General features: G+C 47.3%; 1 protein-coding gene across 1 annotated transcript; it reads left to right on the top strand.

Annotated features, from left to right (window-relative positions):
• Window positions 1-1132: 1132 nt before the first annotated feature.
• STX5 (syntaxin 5) lies at window positions 1133-15254 on the top strand. The gene is made up of 11 exons (XM_033174613.1): window positions 1133-1284; window positions 5993-6215; window positions 7753-7823; window positions 8624-8679; window positions 9323-9393; window positions 9661-9777; window positions 10276-10332; window positions 10922-11003; window positions 11139-11239; window positions 12089-12210; window positions 13412-15254. The coding sequence occupies exons 2-11, from the start codon at window positions 6012-6014 to the stop codon at window positions 13569-13571; spliced, it is 1041 nt and encodes a 346-aa protein (XP_033030504.1). The 5' UTR covers window positions 1133-1284; window positions 5993-6011; the 3' UTR covers window positions 13572-15254.
• The last annotated feature ends 9204 nt before the right edge of the window (window positions 15255-24458 follow it).

The following is a 24458-nucleotide window of genomic DNA, read 5'->3' as shown; positions in this document are numbered from 1 at the left end:
TTTTTTTCTTTCCAAGTGCCATCTTGCAGCCACAACAGATGGTGGGTGGGTTAGTTGGAAAACTGCCAACAGTGTTGGATCTGGCCTGCCCAATTTGTAGGTTCCAAACTGAAATTATGTTGTGGTTTACTGTGCACTTTACCTGGTAACACAAATACTCTGCCCCCAAGGAGCTTATAGCTGAAATATTGCCAGTGGGGTGGGGGAAAAAACAAAGAGTAAAGAAAGGAAACAGATGCTAGAGCGTATCAAGGTAACATTTCATTTGACTACCAACATAAGAACACAAGAAGAGTGTGCTGGATCAGGCCAATGACTTATATAGTCCAGCAGCCTGTTCACTCTGAACAACTAGATGCCGGTGGGAAACCTGCAAGCAGGACCTAAGCACAAGAGCTGCTGTGGTTTTCAGCAACTGGGATTCAAAAGCCTTACTGCCCCTGACAGTGGGGGAAGAGCATAGCCATTGACAGCCTTATCTTCCATTAAACTTTACTAGACAATGCACAAGGAAAGAATGGAGAATATGACCTCTTTGTAGTTCTCAATTGTAGTGTTTCAGTAGTACTTCATTTGATTTTGGGGGACGGACTGTAGTTGAGTGGCAGAACATCTACTTTGCATGTAGGTCTCAGGTTCAGTCTCTGGCATCTCCAGATAGGTCTGGAAACATCCACTGCCTGAAACCCGGGAGAGCAGCTGCTAGAAAAAGCCTCACCAGCCGAATCTCTACCTGTCACAACGTTTCTTCTTCCTCTTCTTCTTCTTCTTCTTCTTCTTCCTCCCAGTTTATTGATTTACGTTACGGCCCAATCCTACGCACATTTACTCAGAAGCCAGCCCGACCCATTTCAATTACAGCTTACTCCCAGGTAAGGCCTTTATTCTGGAATGCAGGCCCCGCCGGCTCTTGGTTGCCTAGCAACAAAATCCCGACTCTACACTCCCCCCCCTCGTTTTCTAAGGATCCCAGAAAGCGCCCGCCTTTTGTCGCATAGCAACAGAGCCCCGCCTCCCCCAACCGCAACGTCAGCGAAAAGAAGCCGCGTCGCTGGAGGGGCGGGGAGGACGTATGCGGGCGCGCGGGCGCTGGCGGAGGAGGCGCCGCTAACAGACGTCGCTCTCGGCGTCGTGCGTGTGACGTCCGGCGCCGAGGGGGTACGTGGCAGTGACGTAGGCGGCCCGCCCTCCTTTCGGCTTGTTTGGTCGTTCGATCCGGAGGCCGGTTGTTCGGAACTGAGGAGTGAGGCAGCGTCTAGAGCTAGATCCGGGTCCGCGAAGCCGGTGAGTCGGGGGTCCGTCTCTCTCTCATATATATATATATATATGCCTCAGGTTTCGCCGTCACCCTCCGCTACTCTTGCCGAGCGCGGTGCTCTTCCGTAAAAGTTCCCCCACCCGGTGTGGTCCCCCCTCCCGCTTCAAAGAGTTCCCCCCTTTTTAAGAGACAGCGGCCGAAGCCCTTTTCCCCCTTCGTGTGTCCCCGTGAAATGTTTTCCCCTTCCCCACAGATTGTGGTCTCCAATCGCTTCTCTTTCGTGCACTGCTCCAAATCCCTCCCCCATCTTATTGGTCCAAGTCCTTCCTCTCGTGTGTCCTCACCCTCCCCTTTCTGACAGGAATGAACGCTTTTCCTCCTCCTCTTTTCCCGGGTACCATTACGGATAGAGGTCTCTCTCCCCCCCCCTTCCAACTCTCCACTTTCCTCTTCCACAGATAGTGGTTAAAAACCTTTCCCTTCTTTCAACCTCACCTGGATAGCTCAGTTGGTAGTAGCACATGAGACTCTTAATATTAGGATTGTGGGTTTGAGCCCCACGATGGGCAATTTCAGCATCGCAGGGGGTTGGACTAGATGACCCTCGTAGTCCCTTCCAACTCCACACTTCCATTGTTCTATGTGTGTGGCAGCCCCTCAAGAAAGGGCTGTAAGTTCAGTGGTGGACCGTGAGGACTAGAATTTTAATTTGAGGGGAACGGCAGTAGCTCAGTGGTAGAGCATCTGCTTTGCATGCAGAAGGTCCCAGTTCCCAGCATCTCCAGGTTGGGCTGGGAGAGAGCACTTGTGTGAAACTTTGAACACCCACTGACAGTCAGTGTAAACAATACTGAGTTTGATAGGCCTGGCTGTGTGGAAGGCATAAGAACATCCTGCTGGATCAGGCTACTGGTGCATCTAGTCCAGCATCCTGTTCTCATGGTGGCTTAACAGATGTCTCTAGCAAGTCCACAAGCATAATTTGAGTGCACAGCACTCTCCCTTGCTGTGTTTTCCAGTAACTGATATTCAGAATAATCCTGCCTCCAACTGGAGGTAGAACATAGCCATTATGCCTGGTAACCATAGCCTTATCAGCCATGAATTTGTCTAATCCTCTTTTAAAGCCATCCAACTTGGTGGCCATCCCTGCCTCTTGTGGGAGCGAATTCCATAGTTTAACCATGCACTGTATAAAGAAATAGGTTCTTTTGCCTGTCCTGAATCTTTTAGCATCCAGCTTCCTTGACTATTTTCTAGTTCTAGTGTTATGGCAGAGGCAGCTTCCTATGCTACTTTGTGTTTTACTTTCTGTCTTGGCTTAGCTTCATCTATGTTTTCAGAAGCATCCCAAGCGGCCCACAGTTTCCCTCGCCCTGACAAGCAACCCATGTTGTCCCTTTCTGAGGGTGATGGGGGAACCCCACCTTACTCTCCTTCCCACCACCCTTATCCTACAGATTGAGCTTTGGAGGGTGCAGTGCAACTACAGTAATGCTTCTGGCTTTAAGAAAGGAAGGGAGGGTTGCAGCTGGTCATCTGGGTAAGGGGTTGTTGCCGAGGGTCCAAATATATTCCAGACTTTCCCCCCCTTTACTGGAGAGGGGAAGGCTGGAGATGGATATTGAGCCAATGCTGTTCACAGTTTGGTGCTGAAGGGGTCTGAATCCCACACTTGCACTGGGGTTTCTGAGCCCCTCTGAACCCCCAACACTACTGCAGGCGCCCTGCCTTCCTTCCTCTCATAAAGTTGTAGCTGCAGTCCTGTATGCCCTTCCGTAGGTGTAAGCCCCATTGAATACAGTGAGGCTTATTTTCAGGTAAAATTGCAGTGAGGGAGAGGTACAGAATCCCTGTGCTCCAAGGCTAGAGGTAATTTGTTGGCTTACTGGGTAGACTGCGTTTGAACTGGAAGTTCCTTTTTGACAGTCCTGGTTTATTGTCTATTGGTAGATCTCTTCCTCTTCCACGACCCTTTCTAATGCTTTCTTTTAAAGCTGTCCTAGCTAGTAGGCACTTCACCAAATCTTCAGGCAGTAAGTTTGATACATTTTTAAAATACTGATTTTATTCATATTTGTCATAGAATAAACAAAAATATTACATTCAGAAAAAGTCAAAACAAATAGCCATAGGTAGAGGTTTCAGATTTGTTGGTCTTTTCAGGGTATTCACTTTTAGTGGCGCAAGTTTTACTAGCTGCCCATATCCACAGTGCAAGTTTGATTAAGTAAATTGTCCATTGTACTGCATGAAATAGCATGCCTGTTCCAAACCTGCTGACTCTGAGAAGGGGAAACAGTTTCTCTTTCTCCACTCTTTGTTAGACAATTTGTAATAATAGAAGTTGCTGTAATATTTCCTCCCCTCTCCCAGACGGTTTTTTTCTCTATAAAAAAGAAAGCCCCAATTGACTTCAAGCGCAACAGCCCCTTGATAATTGTAGTCATACTTTTCTGCACCTTTTCCCATTCACTTATATTGTTTCTGCACAGTATTTCAAATGCAGCTGCGTTGTATGTTTATGTTAAGCAGGGCCAGGGGATTCCAACTCCCATCAGCCCCAGCCAGTATGCCCACAATTAGTTTATTCTTGCCAATTGGATACTACTCTGCTATCTTTGAAGGTGAAGGGTGATCTAAAAATGCTTCTTATAAATATAGTGAATGATAAAGCTTATGCTACAATAAATCTGTCTCCTTATGCTGCCACAAAACTCTTTGTTATTTGTGTCAGCAAGGTGGTGGCTTGGAAGACTGATAAACTTCTGTTATTGTTAAGCGATTCAGAGCTTGTGGGGACAGTAGATGTTAGTTCATACAACCACAAAGCAGCCAGATTCTTACCTACCCAATTGGCATCATTACTTGGGCCTTTGTGAAATCTAATTTTCCTCCCACTGAATTAGGAGTGGCAGTTTTTCAAATCCAAAAGGAAAGCAGCGAGACATAGGAATCTCTTGGATTTGTACTGAGCTCTTTGGGGGAAGAAGCCATTGCTAGTAGTTTAGAGCAGTGGGTTTGTCCTAGGGCACTGGGTGCCTTCGTTTGTTTTTCAGCTTAGTTCTGGTGGAGATCTGAGTTAACATAAAAAACATGGAAGGAGCCTGGCTGCTGGCTCTGACCAAATGACCTGTCTAGTCCAGCATGTGGCCACTCAGATGCTCCAGTGGGAAGCCCACAAATGGGACCTGCGTGAAATGGCACTCTCCCCATCAATGGTTTCCAGCAACTGGTATTTAGACCCATACTGCTTCTGACAGTGGAGATAGTAGCCATTGGTAGCCTTATCATGTTAGCGAGGGTGTGTGTGTGTGTTGGCAGCCAAGTGGCAGGACAAAGTGGCCTGCTTCAGGAGTGGTAGGGATTGGTGTCTGAGCAGTGCAGCAAATACTTTTTGTGTTGGCCCTACTGGGGTGGTTGTGCCATTTAGGCTCTGCTTCAGACAGGAAGATGTCATAAATACTACGAATTCTGTGACAAAAAAATCAAAACTCTTAGCTTATGAACTAATAAGAAATTCTAGAAATATATCACGTGTATTCAAGGACAGGGAGGAAAACACCTTTATGAAACAGAAGAGGTTGGTGGGGCGGGGGGAATGTAGAGATTTCTACAATGAAATATATCAATATAAAGTAACATATAATATGCAAATTAGGAGTTATCTCAGTGAAGTGAATCTAAGACCCCTGGACAGAGATCAACAAAGTTATCTATCTGAATCTATAGCAGAAAATGAAATAGGAAAAATCCCCTTAAACTAAAACCTGCAACCACCCCAGGATTGGATGTCTTCATCTCCTTTTTTTTTTTTTTTACAAAATGTTTAAGGAGCAATTGTCCTAAAACAGGGAGGCTATTCAACTTTATGCTCTGAGGGCATCAAGTACCTGCCACTTGGAAGGAATCGCAGCTGATAGAATTTCAGAAACATGAGACAGATGCCATTTTTGTATACTGTACTAGTATTGACCTATAGTACTAATTAATCAAGATGCAAAGATTTTTAGGAAACTTTTGGCAGACGGGTTGACATCCACTTCTCTTATCCGCAATTGTAGACACTGATCAACTAGGATTTGTTAAGGAGCAGCATATAGCTGATCCTATTAGGATATTAATTAATTAATGCAGCCTATCTGGGGCAGGGGGAACCAAGAAAAGTAACATTGATAGTATCATTCTAGTAAATCATTTGACAAATAGGGCTGGGAGAATTTATTCAGCATGGTCCAGAAACTTCAGCTAGTGCAGAATTCGATGACCGGGTTGTTCACTGGGGCAAGGCAGTTTGAGCACATTGCACCCGGTCTGACCGCACTGGGGACCAGTTAGCTTCCGGGCCCCCCCCCCCCACAAAAAATAATTGTATTGCTCACTGATGCTCCTTTGGGAGGAAGGGTGAGATATAAAATTAATTAATAAATGCAATAATAAACACCATACTTGAAAGAAAGGGTTGCAGGCTTTAAGCCAGTGGTGGAACTAGTGGCCCTCCAGATGTTGAACTACAGCTCCCATTATCCCTGTCCACTCAGCTGCTACCTGGATCATGGGATTTTGAGTCTAACAACTTTTAGATTGCCACTTGTTGATTTAAGTATTTTTACAATGGGGTGGGGAAGCCTGTCTGGTGAAATTTGAGAGCAAGGCCAAAATTTTCATTGCCAGGTGCTGATGACCACCTCTCTCTCTCTCTCCCCCCCCCATCTGTCTGTCTGTCTCTCTCAGCACCAGGTTATGAGCCTCCATGAATACGAGGAGACGCCACGGCTCTAGAAACACTGAGCAGGGCGTTTACCTGGGACCTTCCCAGACGCAAGTTCTGCCCCCGCTCGCTGCCACCCCTGCCGCAAGCCCAGTTGCGCCGCCTCCTCCACAGTGGGACACCATGTCGTGTCAAGATCGCACCCAGGAATTTCTCTCCGCCTGCAAGTCCTTGCAGAGCAGACAGGTGAGTGCCACTTTAAGGCTGAGTTGGAGGCAAGCGGATTTGGATAGACCTAACTCTTGCGGCCAAGGTAGAGGACTCCTGCAATTACACCTCTCAAGGCTGTAAATCAAGGCATGGGAATGGGTGGAGAATGCCCTGATCATGTTACATGCGCTGTTCTTGATGTTAACTAAGGGCCAAGTGAGATGATACATTAACAGCAATTAATGTGCATGATTTGTGTGCGCGCGTGAGAGTGATTGAATGTGAGTGTGTGAGTGAAGCATGGCCTGGATCCCAGGAAAGGGGAGTTTCACTTTCCCTAACTTTCTTGGTGCTGATGAAAATCCACCAAGGGCACCTCCCCCACCCACCAAGCTTCTATTAATTCCCAGGAAAGAAGTTTCCATTGCCACAAATAGAGACTTTTCTAGTGTTTAATGTCACATTATGTAATTGTGATTTTAAAAAACCTGTTTTATTGTTAAATTTGTACACCTCATTGAGAAGGCTTGTAACAGGATAATGGGATTATTTTATTGGGTATATTAATTATGTGTGTTTCACATTGTAATGTTTTAAATGGGATTGTTTTGTTGTGTATTTTAACGATCAATGTTCATATATGTTTTGTTTGCGTAACTGGCCTTTATACAGCAATATGTAGTATATAAAGTGGTACCTTGGTACTTGAACAACTTGGCTCCTGAACAAATCGGCTGCCGAACGCCGCAAACCCGGAAGTAAGTGTTCCGGTTTGCAAATGTTTTTCGGAAGCCGAACTTCTGACATGAATCTCCTGCAGCCCATCAGAAGCTGTGCCTTGGTTTTCGAACAGTGGAATGGATTAACTTTGAGAACCAAGGTACCAATGTAAATAATTTTATAAGCTTAAGTGGCAGGTTGGTTATTGTTAACGTTATTGTCACCATAATCAATTTATGATTGGATTCTACACTTATTGTCAATGCAATGTATAACAAAACGAGCAAAATAACCAGATAAAACACAAAACCCAGCAGATACACTTAAAACAAAGCTGAAACTATACCCGCCCCCAAAAGACACTCGTGGCATAGATCCGTTTCTCTAGTGGAAAAAGCCTGTTGGAACAAAAATGTCTGCTATTGTTTCCGGAAAGTGCAGATAGTAGGGCGTCTGTTGTATCCTGAAAGGAACGCCATTCCATCAAACATGGGCAGCCACCCTAAAAGCCCTGCTCTGAGCTACTATGGGGTGGGCTTCTGAGATCTTTAGAACTTGCAGGAGAAATTCTCCCACAGACTGCAGGAATTTCCTGGGTACATAAGGTTGGCATCTAAAAATGCTGGAGACCCAAAAGAAATAAAGTTGCATCTTTTTGTACTGGGCCGTCATGTTGTTTGTTTGGAGACAGGGAGCGAAGCGTGGCTGGTATTCTGACAGGTGTAGGTAGAAATTTTTCCACCTGGGAGAAGTTGGGCAAGTAAAAAGAGAAGCACCCGGGGTTACTCTTTTTTCACATTTTTGTTTATATTCTTAACACGGTCTCAATTGTCTTTCATTTTCTTTTTTTCAGAATGGGCTTCAGCCAAACAAGCCAGTGCTGAACGCCATTCGGCAAAGAAGCGAATTCACTGTCATGGCCAAGTGAGTTTATCATGGGGACGTTTCAGGGACATATGAGAATGTAGCACTGCAGGGGGATCCAGAGAAATAGGTTTTCCCTATACAGTGTCGGGAGCCCAGCCCCACAGTCATCAAGGTCCAGCACTCATGGCTGGTGAGATGGCAGGTACTGGAAGCAGGGAGTGGGGGTTAAGTTGGTAAGTAGTTGGAAACATGGAGGACAAGCTTGGAGGAGGGCTGGGGAATCTGTGGTCCTCCAGGTGTTGAACTACAGCTCTCGTCAGCCCTATCTACTATGACCAACAGTTGGGGACGATGGAAAGGTTCCCTAGCCCTTGCAAGAGGTCCGTGAGATCTCAATGGAAACTGGAAACCACGGCCGCTTCTCCTTGTTTCTCTTGCAGCAGTGGGGTTTAGGCGATACGCGTGGCGGCTCTGGAGAAGTGAGGAGAAGCAGTAGTGAGAAGTCCACAAGATCTTGCTGTGGAATCCAGTAGCTGCAGCTGCTTCTCCTTGCTTTACTGGCAGTGGCTCCAGAGGGGTGAGGAGAAGCAAGAGGGAGATCTTACAAGAGCTCTGCAATAACTTGCCGTAAGCCACTACCACTTCTCCGGCGGCGGGCAAGGCCTTTTGAAAATGTGGAATGTCGAAATCCAGCACATGGGTGGTCCAGCACTGTGCATAATCACTCATTGCCCCTTCCAATTTTAAGATTTGTTAGTTTCATGTAACTTGAACATCTGATGATAAAATGGAAAATTAGGCGAGGCGGTTGAGTTCTGCATCTGTTGTTGTTAATTTCAACTCCTTGTGATTCTCAGGCGGATTGGGAAGGACCTCAGCAACACTTTTGCCAAGCTGGAGAAGCTAACGATCTGTGAGTATTTGGAGTGTGGATGAAGCTGGAGCCTACTGTGGGGAGTGGGGGGAACCGATCCACACCACGCAGTTGCTGGCTGAGTTTTGACTTGTCATTTGATGTCGATGAAAAGCTGGGGAGATGTTGGGATGCCAGGGGAGTGGTGTACACAGTGGTTGACCATGAATGCTGTGCTTGGACGAAGGCAGGGAGCTGGGCTGAGAGCAACTGCGGCACCTTAGCTTGTCCTGTCTAGGACAAGCTTCCACTTCCATAACGTGGAAGTCACAAGTGAAGGGAGAGGGGCCGGGCTTGGTTAGTGAGAATGGGAGTTAATATAGAGGGCGGGGAGCCTCAGGGCCTCCTGATCTAGCCCTCAGGACTGTCCCCAGTCTATGTCTCCCCTTATGGGCCTTACTTGAAACCTACCTTGAGTGTTTCCACCTGGGCTGTGTCAACACCTCTTGCCTCCTTGAACCAAAGGCATAGGGAGGTGTGTGTGCAGAAACTATCCCACTCTACAAAGGTTACATTGATCTGCCTATGCTTGCTTCTGGTCCCACCCACCATGTGGCATGTGGCTCCTGGAAGGTTGCCCAGAAGGGAATGTGGCCCCCAGACTGAAAATGGGTTAATGTGCTACACTTTTCTGTATCTTCAGTGGCCAAGCGGAAATCTCTGTTTGATGACAAGGCGGTGGAGATTGAGGAGCTGACTTACATTATCAAGCAGGTGAGCTACAGGGCCTCCTCTGCCCTGCTCCTCCTTTGGCTGCCTTCTTTCTGCTGTATGACTTGGAATGCCCAGTGAATGGAGAAGGAAAGCTGAGCAAGTGCCAGAGAAGGTGGGAGGCACCACTGTGGTGCGGCATGCTTTGCTGGTTGCCACCTTCTCCTGCTCCTCCTCCAAGCTCTCTTAAAGGGGCGGTCTCCCGATCGAGTGCCTCTTGGCAACCCTGCATTGCCTCTTCAGGCAGTTCCTCTTTCTCTATCTCAACAGGACATCAACAGTCTGAACAAACAGATCGCACAGCTGCAAGAGTTTGTCAAGGCAAAAGGCAGCCAGAGTGGGAGGCACGTGCAAACTCACTCCAACACCGTGGTGGTGTCACTGCAGGTCAGGCCTAAGGCAGAGCGTTGAAAAAATGCAAGCCTAAAAGTTTGCGGGCCTTAAATGTCTTCAGAGCCAGAGGGTTTCCCCCATCCCAGAAGAACAGGACTTGGGTGCTGTAGATAGCTCATTTCCCCCCACAACTCACAAGCAATAGAATAAATTCTGACAGCTTGGAAAATAATATGCATAAATTATTCAGCTTGCAGAACTCATCTTTTTTTCTTGATGCAGAATTTTGAGGTATACGGTTCATGCATCCCTGCTTGCCTTTTGGATGTTTTGGAACACAGCTCCTATCAGCCCCAGCCAGCACCTGAGGTTGAGGAAGGCTGTTGTAGTCTTATATGTATTAGACATAAAGAAAATGTTCGTTCCCTAGCATGGGATTAGCAGCAGTGACAGGGTATGGATGTGGGAATAGGTTTTTTTTCTGGCCAGAGAGGGTGGCAGGAAGGTCAGTTTTTGCCTTCCTCACTCTTCTTCCCTTCCCTTCTTTTCTAGTCCAAGTTAGCCTCCATGTCCAACGATTTCAAGTCTGTTCTGGAGGTGCGGACAGAGGTAAGTTGCTTGTACGCCACCAATCTCAAACTTTGTGAGCTTCCGTTGTTTTAGCTGCTGCACATAACATAAATAAGGCAGCTCTTGACCACACACACGCACAACTATAAACACAATTATAAAATGAATGCCTTATCAACCCTGATCAAAGGCAAAAGCATATGGAGACTGCTTAAATTTGAACCTTTGTTATCTATATTGTTATCCCTCGTTTGGAGAAAAATGGGCTAAAAAAAGCGGAAACAACAGTGTCAAGTTTCCGTGAGAGGTGGTGAAAAGTCTGTGTAAATTGTACAACCTTCTGGATCACCATCACTAGATGTAAAGCAAGCTTGGGGAACCTTTAGGCCTCCAGACGTTGCTGAAGTACAACTTCCATCAGCCTCAATGGCCATGGATGATGTAGTTCAAGCAATGTCCGGAGAACAAATGTTACCCCCACACCTGGAGGAGCTAGTGATATTATGCATTGCATTGATGTGTTGGCAATGGGATGATAGGGAAACTTTAACTTGTGCACATTAAGACCCACCAGCCTGAGCGCCTTGATTGCTTGGCTTGCCCTGACCCTCCCAACTTCCTTCCCCAGAACCTTAAACAGCAGAAGACTCGGCGAGAACAGTTCTCCCGCCCCCCGGTCTCCGCCATTCCCCTCGCCGCAAGCAATCTAGGTGAGTTGGAGCAGGGAGTCCCCTGGTGCCAGAAGGAACTGGAAAGTGGTGCTGCAGGTACCCCATTGAAGAAGGGAAGGTGGTGTTGAAATGAGGTGGGGGAAGCAGTCTGACCTCGCTGTCTGGTGTCCACAGGTGGCTCCGCTATGCTTCAGGACGAACGTCGGCACTCGGGGGACGTGGCTATTGACATGGACAACCGGGCCAGCCAGCAGTTGCAACTCATCAATGAGCAGGTGCCTTGGCATGGGGAGTGGGTGGGCCTGCACTAGACATTTGCACTAGAAATAAGGGATGTGGAACAATGGGAGAGGCTGACTGGCTTTATTTTGGGTGTTGTCATTTTTTAGCTTCCCATGGCTGAGCTGTAGGATAAGAAACATCTGTCTACAAACAAAAGCACACATGAACAGTCATGTCCCTGGTGGAACTCCCTGTTTCTTCTGGGCAGCTTTGCCCTCTCTCCTTTGGCAGCCTTGCTAATTGTAGCCTATTGTCTTGGGGGAGCCTGCCAGAATTGAGCCCTGCTTTGGGTTCTCACATCTCACATTATAGCAGGAGTGGGGAGCCTGGTGCCCACAAGCTGTTGTTGGGACTCCAACCCCCACCCTCCCCAGTCATTATGGCCAGTGGTAATGAGAGTTGTACTTTTAACACCTCCTGGAGACCCTGACAGGTTTCCCATCCCTGTCCTAGACACACATCCCAATCAATCAGGGATCAAATATTAAATGCACTTACAGAGGTGTGAAGCAGGGATAGAGAGCCTGTAGCCCTCCAGGTGTTGTTTAACTTGAGTTCCCATCAGCCCCAGCCAGCATAGCCCGTGTTTAGGGATGATGGGAGTTGTAGATGGGAATTGTCGCCAAAACCACCTGGAGGCCACCAAGCTGCTGAAGTCTGCTCTACATCATCAGTATTGACCACCACATGGCTTACTTGCAGTTGTGCCATATCCACAGATCTGCCTGGTAACAGTGGTACAGAAAAGAGATCAGGCAATCACAGAATTGTAGAGTTGGGAGGGACCCTAAGGATCATCTGTTCCAAACCCCTTGCCCACATCATCCGTTCCTCTTTTGTAGGATACATACATCCAGAGCCGGGCAGACACCATGCAGAACATCGAGTCTACTATCGTGGAGCTGGGCTCCATATTTCAGCAGTTGGCGCATATGGTTAAAGAACAAGAGGAGACCATCCAGAGGTAGTGAGCAGGGGAGAAAAGCTCTGTTCCTCTCGAGGCAGCCAGCGGATTGCAGCACAAGGGTTGTTTGGGAGGAGGCTTGTGGGGAAGACTTAAGAAGAGCCTGACTGCTGGATCAGGCCAAAGACCCACCAAGTCCAGCAGCAACTCTCCTTCCCACTTGTGATTCTTAGCAACTGATACACAAGGGCAAACCACCCTCAACAGACAGAGATGATCCTTGGGGCGACTCACAAATATTGGGTTCATCACTTGACTACTGCAGCCAGCAACCAGCTGCCGCAAATAAAAAGGGATGGCGTTACACTGGTCTGATATGTGCAAAATGCACTGTATGTTATTTCAATAAGAATCCTGGGAGGCAACTTAGTGTTGCTGTTTCCATAGGGTTATTCCTAGGGCATACCCAGTCAGCTTGTTGCCGAGGCAAGGTATGAACCGGCAACTTTGCTGCTGATAGCGTAACTATTAGGGCCTCTGCCGAGACGTGGCCTCTTGGGGGCATTAGCTGTGGCCCTGGTAGGGCCCACTTCTGAAATCTGAGCCCTCTTGAAAAACACAACACAGCACTCCCAGTAGCGACCATCTTTTTGTTTTCAATGAGGCACCTAAAATGGCCATTGTGATAAAAACATGGTGGCAGCCATGTTTTTTGACCACAATTTCCCAGTTGTGTTGACTGGCAGGGCACTGCTGGAGTTTGGAAGGCAGGGGGCATGGGGAGAGAAGGGAATGGCCGCCACTTGGCAATGCTGCAACCACCACCATAAATATCCAGTCCCGCCCTAGAGGGTCAACAAACCCTAAAGGAGCACATCAGAAGGCTCCCTGCTAAGGGCCCCTGCGGCCCTGGCTACTACGCTCCACCAACTATTGTCCTGACCCCAAGTGCACTCTGACCTAAACACTTTTGTCCCCTAAAATCTCCCTGCTTAGATCGATCCTCCCCTCTTTCAAGCTTTACTCTGCCAATGAAGAGACTGTGCCCCAGAGCAGGTGTGCGGGACCTTTGGCCCTTCCAGATGTTGCTGAATTACAACTCCCTTCATCCCTGGCCATGCTTGTCGGGGCGGATGGGAGTTGTTGTACTGCATCGCCTGGAGGGCCACAGGTTGTCCTTCACCCCTAGAGGCGAGAAGCAAGCTGGCAGCTCCTCCCGAGGGCTTCACCTGCCCTTTTTTCTTTTTTGCCAATCCTGTAGAATTGACGCCAACGTGGAAGATGCTCAGCTTAACGTTGAAGGCGCCCACACGGAGATCCTGAAATATTTCCAGTCCGTCACATCCAATCGGTGGCTCATGGTGAAAATCTTCCTCATCCTTATTGTCTTCTTCATCATCTTCGTGGTGTTCCTGGCCTGATGGTGGAGGCAGCTCAACCGCCCACCACCAGCTCCTCCTCCTCCTCCTGCAAGAGCCGCGTTGGGACGCTGGACTCTACTGTTCTCTTTGTAGCCGGCCTGGGGGCAGAGTCATTGCTGCTGCCCACCATGTGCCTGGTGCCGAAGGGGGGCCTGTCCTCGCTCATTTGTGACTCTCTCTTTTTTTGGCTGTGGCTCTTGGCCTGGAGCGGTGGCCACCCCAATCGGAGTGCAATAGCATTTGGACTACGCTGTGAAGGGCTCTGCCCCAACAAACCCCCTTCTGCTCCCCAGATGGGATACAATCCAGTGCGGGGGCATGTCTGTATGTAGCGGGACCAGGATCTTGCATCTCTTCCCCTCCTCTGTTCTATATATTTCCCCTTCCCCTTTGGGACTAAACAAAAAACAACACACTAACAGAACCCCTCCCTTCCCCTTTAAAAATATTACCGATACCTTGGTGTGAGGTTTCAACTTCCCAGCACGGGCTCCCTCTCACAATTTGTCGGGGAGGCAGCTGTATCTCTCAAGTTACAAGGCTTGTCTTGCGTGGGCCTGATGGGGGTTTCTCCCCCCTCTCTGTTTTCCATATTTAAGTTTCTTCCTTGCTGCTGCCTAGGCATAGAGAGCTCCTGTGTGCAAGGAAGGTTCTCTGAGTCTCCCATTCTAGACAGAGGCAGATCAAGGGGCAGCCTTCCTCGTTGCATCTCCCGCTCAAGGGAGAGATTTCTCACTGTGGCTGATTTACGCAGACCAAATATGTTTTCCCCTGTGGCTCCGATCCTCCTGGCTGACGGAAGTCAGCAGGGCTTGGGCAGAGACACTGACACCCCTTTTAGTTGCCAGGCACCCTATCTCTCCCTCTCTGAAAACAGATCTAACTCTATAGTGCCTCCTCCATGCTGTCAAACGGTTCAGGCTCATACTGTCGTCTCCAACCCCCCCCCCCAAAAGTGGAGAAAGTGTCCTTGCTACCCCAACCTTACTAATCATTATAAGCTAGTTGATACTGATATAACTGCAAAGCTCTAATCCTTCTCTTCCCCTGCCCCAACCTCTCTTTTGTTAGTAGCCTATGCTAAGGCCATTTCAACCCCCTGGCCTGGTTATGGTGGCTGAGCAGGAACCCACCTTAATGTCACCACCACCACCTCCTTTTTTGTTTTTAGGTGGTGGGATTTTGCCCCCGCCCCGCCCCTCCCCAGTTGCAATGGCCTTAACATTCCACTCTCAGTTTCTCCTGTGCTCTTTCAGATGAGCGGAGGGTGGGGTAAGGGGAACCTGCTTGTCTGTCATTAACCAGTGTGAGATGGTGGTGCTACCCTGTGATCTAGAGGAGAGAGTAGCACCGGCTCTTGTCTGAAAGCTATTTTTAAAAAAGGTTTTACTTTAAAAACAACAATAACTACAACCGAGTCTTCTGCCCCTTCTGTTGCTGGCACACTAGCCTGGATTGCAAACATTTTTATCTGCTTATGCCAGCCTGGGCCAAGCTGGTACACGCCAGCGTATTGTGGGCCACAGCTCCCATCTTCCCCAGTCAGCGTGAGTGGCTGGGGCTGATGGCAGTCGTAGTCTTAAAAACCCCGGAGCGCATCAGCTCGTCCACGGCTAGCTTAACACTTTGCCAAGATTAGCTCCCCAGTCTGTGTTGCAATTAAAATCTACATGAAGATACAGCATAAATGAGTGGGGTGCAGTTTCTTCTGGGCCTTGGCCACTGGTTGTACAGTCCATCTTCCCAGCTCTTCCTTACAGAGGAATGTAGCAGAAAGAGCTGCAGCTGGAGGTTCTGGCTGAGATTTTTTCCGGCCCCTAAGGAAGCTCCTTTGTGCAAGTCAGGTGAGTTGGTTAATTTAACTTGGTACTGATTCTGCATCTGACACTGGCTTGCTTGGCTCTTAGGCAGAGGGCTGTCCTAGCACAGGCATTAGAATCCAGCTCTCCCTTCCCAAAGAAGTATAGCCAGCAGGTGTTCTTCCTGATTGAAAATGCCCAGAATAACTCCTATCTTTCTTTTGTTGTTTTTTATAAGAATTTATTAAATTTTAACAATAAAACACACACAAAATACAACACTACAAAAAACTACAAAAAATACAAAAATCTTAACAAACAAACACTTATTTAACTATCCTTATCTTATTCCTAGCTTTCTTTTATTGGTTGAATTTGCTTAGATTGAATTCGACCTACCCTCCAGATATTGGGCTCCCCTCTGCCCCAGCTAGTGAGGCCAAAGGTTAGGAATGATGGGAGTTGTTGTCTATACAGCAACATCTGGAGGGCTGTTTTTTACCCTTGAACTACCAGGTGTGGCCAACTCCCAGGAGACTGATCTACTTTCAGAATTAAAAACTGGCAGTGATCTCCCCCCCCCCCGTTTTTTTATTTTATTTTTTTAGTTCTGATCAAATTTGTTGAGCTTTTTTGGGGGGGGGAGCTGCCAGGATCTACCAGTGATCTTCCACAGATATCTGGTGATCTACCAGTAGATCACGATCTACCTGTTGGACATGCCTGAACTAGACAGTGTTGCTGCAGGCCAATCTACACAGGATCCTCGAGTTATATTGGTGGGGGGAAGCGGAGAAATAAAGCATGACAGAACAACAGCAGGCCGGAAAATATTGCAGCTTTGACTGGGAGCTCCAGGTGGGTGGAAATTAGGTCATGATTTTATGAGTCTCTGTTTTGAATAGTGTTGATATTGGGTCATAAAACCTTTGACCCAAGTAGTGCTGCTGGCCGGCACTGCAATCAATCACCTTTACGATCGTCTCCGACATCAATGGCGCCCAGGCACACTTCTGCTGCGTCCCGAGCGTTCTCCAATTGCAGAGTTAAGCACAGCGTCACGATGGCTTTTTAGGTCTGCTTCTCCGTGGCGTCGTGAAATAACTTGACAGACGCCAGTGCTACTAAACTAAACTAGACTTTATTTAGTAGCACACACACACAAGTCCTCCAGACTTGAGCTGCATGCTTGCAGCAAACTAACATTCAGCAGTAACACACAGCAATAAGGCAGAAGAATGCAGAGAAGGGGAAAGTGAAACCAAACCTCCCCTTTTCTAGACAAAGGAAAAGTGCCCGTATTACAGTGGGCAAGGCTAAACTCCCAGGATCAGAACGCCTCTTGCATCATTAACTCTAAGATGCCCAGAAAACCTGACACCCCCTCTCGTTCGCAATCCTGGGTAGACATATATACATTTCATTTAACATTTAACCCATCACAGAAAACTTCGTGTTTCTGGAAACTCAAGGGCTTTGTGAATCCATCGGCAAGATTCATTTCGCTAGGACAATATTTCAACTTGACCACATTTGTCCTAACGCTCTCATGCACATTTTTGAACCGAATATCCAGATGTTTGGTTTGTGCGTTGAATTGACCGGATTCAGCCAACTTCAGGCATGGCTGGTTATCCTCCCATATGGTGATGGGTAGGTAACACTTCTCACACACTTCCTGCACTAGGCACTTGTAGAATTCAAGCTCTCGACACATTTCTGAAAGAGCACTGAACTCTGCCTCAGTGGATGACAGAGCAATTAAACTCTGCTTTTTTGACCTCCAGCCAATTACCGAACCTCCAAATTTTACCACCATTCCGGAAATTGACTTCCTGTCTGAGCCGCAAGCCCAATCAGCATCCACCCAACATTGGAGCTGTTCATCACACTGGGCTTTGCTGCCTCTCGGCTCAGCAGATTTACCAGACCTGACCTGTCGCCCTCAAAACCCGGAGGAGGTAGCATATAGATTTCCTCCTGCAGCGGTGCGTTTAAGTAGGCGACATCAATGTCAAAATGAGCAGCTTCTGCGCCTCTCTGCGCTGCTACAGCAAGAAGCAATCTCATTGTTTCACTACGGGACGTGGGTGCATAGACTTGTGAGTAATGCACTCCTGGCCTCTGACTGAAACCTCTTGCCACCAATCTAGCCTTATATTGTGGCTCTCCACTTGCAGTGGGTTTCAATCTATAGACCCAGCGACAGCTCACAGCTTGCTGTCCAGCTGGCAGAGTTGTCAGCGTGAAAACTCCAAGAGATTTCATGGCACTAAGTTCTTTCTCCATTGCTTGTTGCCACTTGCTGGATTCTGCCTGAGGTAATCTCTGCACCTCAGCGAAACTTTCCGGTTCGCAGTGAGCAAAACCGGCCCAAACATTAGTGGCTTGGAACTTGTCAGGAGGTTTCCCCTTTGTAGTGCGCTTGGAACGCCGTGGCACCACCGGTGACTCGCCCCCTGACCCAGACGTGCTGGACTCAGCCTGAGAGTCCCTGGCGTCTGGTGAACCACCAAGCGACCTACTGCGCTTGCTATGTCCCCCTGGACTGGGCTTCCCTGTTGGAGACCTTGGAGACCTACCTCGCTTGCCTCTCCTAGCTACTTCTGGAGATGTGGGTGCACTCCTTGGTTCTGTCTTCACCTGTCTCTTTGGGATTGCCCCCTCTGACACTGCACCCTGGTCGTGTTCGGGAATGCGGCCCGAAACACCAGCAGGTTGACCACCTTCTGCACGACTAGCAGGTGTAACTGGCTGATCTTCATAATCAAGATCGCTGAACGGATCTGTGAGCACCTCAGGATTTCCATGAATCCTTCTCCAGCCTTGCTGCTCACAAAACTCAGCGCTCCTGCTGATTATGACTCGTGAACGATCGCCATCTGGGAAAGCAAATCTCCAGGCTTTCGAACCTGTCTCGTAGCCACAGAAAATCAACTTTTGTGATCTTGGACTGCCCTTTCTACGCAAATGTTTGGGGATAAGAACCCAAGCTTCTGCCCCGAAGGTCCGAAAATAGTGGACCTTGGGTTTCTTTCCATAGAGTAGAAAATAGGGCGTGGTCCCTATCACGGAACTATATGTCCTGTTAAGAGTGTGGCAGACAGTTCTCCAGGCTTCAGCCCAATAGCATCTTGGCAAGCCTGAATCAAACAAGAGAGCATCTACTGCCTCCTGCATTGTTCTATTCCTCCTCTCAGAAACACCATTCTCTTGAGGAGAATAAGGAGCAGTTTTTCTATGCTTGATACCTTTGGCACGAAAGAAATCCTGCAGCTTAGATGCAGTAAATTCTGTGCCTCGGTCTGTCTGAAACGCTTTCACGCGGGTTCCAAACTCCACCTCTACTGCTTTCACCCATTCTATAATCTCCTTCGCTGTTTGCCCCTTGTCTTTGAGCGTGAAAATCCATCCTGCTCGACTAAAATCATCAGTGAGACAAAGAACATAACGAGAATTACCCATGCTTGGCACCCCCATCGGACCACAGAGATCCGCATGCACAAGCTCGAAAGCTTGCTTGGTCACCCTATCAGACGATGGGTAGCTGCAAGAATGCACTTTGGCTCTTTTACAAGCTCTACAGTCTAGAAACTTGGAGCACTCCTTCATTTTACAACCATCAGTGCACTCTACCTGTTTGCGCACGTATTTCCAATTCACGTGCGAGAACCTGCGATGCCATAAATGCAAACACTGATCATGCGTGGGTAAGTTGGCATACTGAGCTTGAGTCTCCTCAGAGATGCCATTACTTGTTTCAGCACCCTGCGCCCTCTCTGTGGCGCTGTTGTCAGTTTCCAGCATATACACCCCATCATGGCCTTTCACCTGGACCAATTGTTTCCCATCTTTGGAGATGGTGCATACCTGGTTCCCAAAACTGACCAGATAACCTGCATTGTCTAAAGCTGAAACAGAAAGTAAACCAAATTTCATACCATCTAAAACATACACATCAATGTCATCATTAAGACAAGGCATGAACATAACACCAGTTTTGGTAACAGGTCTTGTGGTTGAATCAGCCAGAGTGACTGCAGTTGCATCTTGGATCGGCCTGCAGTTCCGCAACTGGCTGCTAGGTGGCGCTAGATGTCTCCCCGCACCACTGTCTATTAACCAACGCAGCTTGGGGGTAGCAACTGTCTTTCCAACCAAGGCATATGCAGCTGCTTTGCAGTGGGCTCCAGCCCCTCCTCTGCTTGCTCTGGAAGGTCCTCTTCTCCCACGACGTGGTCTTCCTTTCATCTCCCGGTTGCCATGGAAACCATCTTTGAAGTCAGCCTGATCGCAGTCTGCCTGAAGATGGTTATCAGAATTGCATAGATAACAGCGCTTAGCTGCAAAAGCTTTAACAGAGCTCTCAGCGTTTTCTCCACTCCTGGGCTTAGGCAAAAAGCAACCCCCCTTAACAGCTTTCCCTTTCTCTCTCTGCCTCCGGTCCTGTTCGTCCTGCAGCCTCCCAGTAACATAGTCCAGATTCAACTGGCTTGCAGGCATGGACTCCAGCGTTAGGGAAAGAGTCTCATAACTGGGGTCTAGTGAGCTCAGAAGGATATAGACCTTTTGTTCCTCTGAAAAAGGAACATTCAGCTGTCTCAACTTGTTGAAGAGTGCCAGCATTTTGGCCACATGTTGACGCACACAGCCTCCTTCTTGCAAACGTAACTCAAACAGCTGTCTAGTTGTATGAAGTTTGGCACCAGCTGACGTTCTTTGAAACACACGCTTAAGACACTCCCAAATTTGGTGGGCATTAGTGGCAGCGTCTATGTGCACCATCAGCTCTTCCTCTATGCCCATGACTATGTGAGCAGTAGCCCTCTGGTCTTTCTTAAGTGCTGCAGCAGCTTCAGCAGCAGGGGCTTGAACTGGTGGGCTCTGAGTACAAGTCCAAAGATCTTTAGCAATCAGAAATATCTCCATTTTCTTGGCCCAATCTTGCCAGTTTCTCCCATCCAACCTTGGAAAAGGTGGCACGAAACTCTCATGGGACTGCGCCATCTCCCCCCTGGGGCTTGAGGTAACTCACGTGGCTGCAAACTCAGCACTCGCCTCTCAGCTCCCAGCTCCGGAAAACGGCTTCTCTTCACCAGCGAGGTTTCCCTGCTTTGTGCCTCAAAAGCATGGCACAAAACAGTCCTCCAGCTGGGCTATCAGCTGCCGGCCCCGCAGACATGCAGACCTCCCGTCCTGGCAATCAATCTCCTCAGGACGCCTCGCCATCAAAGCGTAGCTTCTTGGCAATAAAGCAATTAAGCCATTAAGCCATAACCTGTTTTGAATAGTGTTGATATTGGGTCATAAAACCTTTGACCCAAGTAGTGCTGCTGGCCGGCACTGCAATCAATCACCTTTACGATCGTCTCCGACATCAATGGCGCCCAGGCACACTTCTGCTGCGTCCCGAGCGTTCTCCAATTGCAGAGTTAAGCACAGCGTCACGATGGCTTTTTAGGTCTGCTTCTCCGTGGCGTCGTGAAATAACTTGACAGACGCCAGTGCTACTAAACTAAACTAGACTTTATTTAGTAGCACACACACACAAGTCCTCCAGACTTGAGCTGCATGCTTGCAGCAAACTAACATTCAGCAGTAACACACAGCAATAAGGCAGAAGAATGCAGAGAAGGGGAAAGTGAAACCAAACCTCCCCTTTTCTAGACAAAGGAAAAGTGCCCGTATTACAGTGGGCAAGGCTAAACTCCCAGGATCAGAACGCCTCTTGCATCATTAACTCTAAGATGCCCAGAAAACCTGACAGTCTCCAACTTAGACTATGTAAGGTAAGACCTTGGAAACATCCATTTGCCATCCTGCTGGTAGAAGCTGTGTAATTCCTTCCTCACCCTGGGGTGTAGGGACCTAAATGCAGAGCCAGGGCTTGGCTTTGTGCCTGCAGTCACCACTGAGCAATGTGAAGTCATAACTTCTGAGCATGTGGCGAGTGCAATTCCTACAGGTACACCTCTAAATAACCACACCATACACAGCTCTTCCTTATCTTCTAAGCTAAGGAGAACACTCTTGCTACAAGAGCAATTCTCACTTTAGAAACATAGTTGGTTTTTTTTAAGGCACAAAGATAAGCACAGCATAGGAAGAAGAGAACATTTTCAGTTTTGTCTTTAGGCAGCAGGTGGGCACTACGAGTTGCTCGTAGTCCTGGTTGATGGGTGGCTCTTGTGAAAGACTCAAGAGGAATACCAAGAACAAACTTAGTTGGTCTCTAAGGTGCTAATGGAAGGAATTTTTTTTATTTTTTATTTTGTTTTGACTATGGCAGACCAACACGGCTACCTACCTGTATCAAGAGGATATGTGTTGTATAAACAGATGAAAGTAGTGAGTTACACTCCACTGCGATCTTTATTGGCCTGCTTTGTATAAGGTGGTCTTTCACTTAAAATCTACAATGCAAAAATATAGGGAACTTTTGGCATTCTAGATGCTGCTGGATTACAAACTTCATCATCTCTGAGCATTGGCCATGCTGCCAGAGGCAGATTTACATTAATTTTATGCCTCTTTTACATGTTTCCTTTTAACTCAGAGCCCCCCAAAGCAGCAAACGGAATATGAATACAAAAGAAAATGCAATAAAAGTACAATAAATAAAATTTCATCTGCTGTAGTAGGCAGCATTGGAACTAAATTTAACTCTTAGGATCAGGCGTATACTATAAACTAGACAATAGCCACAGCCAGGTACCCCACTGTGTGGCTCTTGCTGCAAGAATGAATCACAGATAATCAATTTTCCATGACACTGTCAATTTGCTTTTAATGTTTGCCAACCTAACAAAAGTACCTAATGTTAACTCAAACTCACCATCTCTCCTCTTCAGTTTGTGTCATTCTTAGAGCTGTAGATTGTAGATCTCCCTTTTCTGGTTCTCTGGTCATGTAAGGCCGTGAATACATTCGTTATTCATTGATGTAGAATTTTAAGGTTCATTTTTCAAGCTGTCTGGTTTTGGATTTGGGCCAGCAGTAAGCCTGACTGAGCTAAATGGAGATTACGTCCTTGAAAGTGTGTTTGGAAGTACAGTACAACCTTAGAACAAACAGTAATGATAGTGTTATAAACAAAAATCTGCCCTTATTCCCTTATGGGGTACACAAGAGCCCTTGTAGAGTTCTCCATCGGTAGGAGAATATAACAGAGACCAGCCAGAGAATATTTAGAAGCAAAGCAGCTGTTCTGTTGCAACAGGGTTGACCTCCCCACACACAGGAGAGCAGGGGAGGGACCCAGAACAAAGGAGCGCCTGCCTTGGAGTTCAAGATCACCCTCAGAAGCATCACACATACATCACAGAACAGGTGCAGCCCAAAGCCCACCCCCCAGATACATCACACCTACATCACACAAAAAGGACCTTGATATTCTTACAACAGTAGGATGGGTTTCCTAGCAAAGGCATCCATGATGGCTAGATTAACACACAGGCCTCCACTTCTAGTTCCTTAGATCTCTGCTGGGATGGAAGTGAGAGATACACAGAAAACAGTGAAGAATCCAAGGTTTGGGCAAAGGTACAAAATGCTTTGATAAGGGGCACTCCTTGATTTTCTGATTTGAACAGACCCTGTTTATTTGGAGATCAAATATTTTAATGGTATCTGGGATTAGGTAGCAGGTGCCTCCCTGTCCCCAAACAACAAAAAGTAGCAGCAAAGATTGAAATCCCTGCTCTTTGTGCAAAAATGTATTACTTTTGCAAAGCATTGCATGTGCATGCAAGTCAGTGCAGCATGAGGCTTCTGTATGCAACTTGAGTGTGGGATTTGGCTTGGGAAGGAGCCTGGGTGGGGGCATTTCAGTAAATGAACTTTTTGCAACTTTAGGAATGGTTTTATGGAAAAATAAGCAATACTCAAAAGTGAATTTCAGCAGGGGTTGGCATCATTTAAGCATGTGGGATTTTTATTTTATTTTATTTTGCTAGAGCCCAGAGGTCCGTCAGCAGAAACAAAGAGCATAAAATGTACAAAAATTAGGCTGCTGATATAGTCATGAGGCTCAGTTCCAGGATGGAGGCTTTAGACTGAACAAGTCCCACAGGCAAGGGGTGTGTGTGTGCAGATTCATTGTTCTTGTTAAAAGTCAGAAATCCTTGTTGAGCTATATGCACTTTTATTTGTGTACGAGTGGGGTACCTATGGTTCTCCAGCTGTTGTTGGACACCCAACCCTCAGGCTATATGGACAATGGCCAAAGTTGATGCGAGTTGTACAGTGGTACCTTGGGTTAAGAACTTAATTAGTTCTGGAGGTCCGTTCTTAACCTGAAACTCTTCTTAACCTGAGGTACCACTTTAGCTAATGGGGCCTCCCACTGCCGCTGTGCGATTTCTGTTGTCATCCTCAAGCAAAGTTCTTAACCCGAGGTGCTATTTCTGGGTTAGCGGAGTCTGTAACCTGAAGTGTCTGTAACCTGAAGCGTCTGTAACCCAAGGTACCACTGTACTCCCAACATCATTTGTAGGGCCATAGGTTCCTCACTCCTGACACAAACCATATACATAAAGCCCTAATTATCTGGGACTCTTGATACCTACAAGAACACCTTTCTATATACAGTGGTACCTTGGGTTAAGTACTTAATTCGTTCTGGAGGTCCGTTATTAACCTGAAGCGTACTTAACCCGAGGTACCACTGTATTGAGTAGCCAATGCAGTGCTCCCACTCAGATATTGGAACTCTCAGGTCAACACTCAGGTCCCATCACCCTCAGCCAGTGTGGCCAATAGGGATGATAGGATTTATTTTATTTTGTTTGTTTATTGGATTTATATATTGCCTTTCTACCAAGGCAGCCAAGGTGGTTTACAATTTTAAAACAATAAAACAAATATATAAAATGTTCAGGGACATATGACAGGGTATTTTCTGTAGTGGTCTCCTGACTCTGGAGCTCCTTCCTTCAAGGAAATACAGACAACCCCCACAGTGGGTAGTTTTAAGGAACAATGAAAGTCCCACCACACCTCTTTTTATTCACCATGTGTTTGGAGGAACTATTTTTTTTATCCTTCTGTCTTACTCTGCACATCATAGAACTCTATAGGTGATATCCTT

This window comes from Lacerta agilis, chromosome 17 (assembly GCF_009819535.1).
Source record: "Lacerta agilis isolate rLacAgi1 chromosome 17, rLacAgi1.pri, whole genome shotgun sequence".
NCBI lineage: Eukaryota > Metazoa > Chordata > Lepidosauria > Squamata > Lacertidae > Lacerta > Lacerta agilis.
This window is presented reverse-complemented; position numbering and strand designations above follow the sequence as displayed.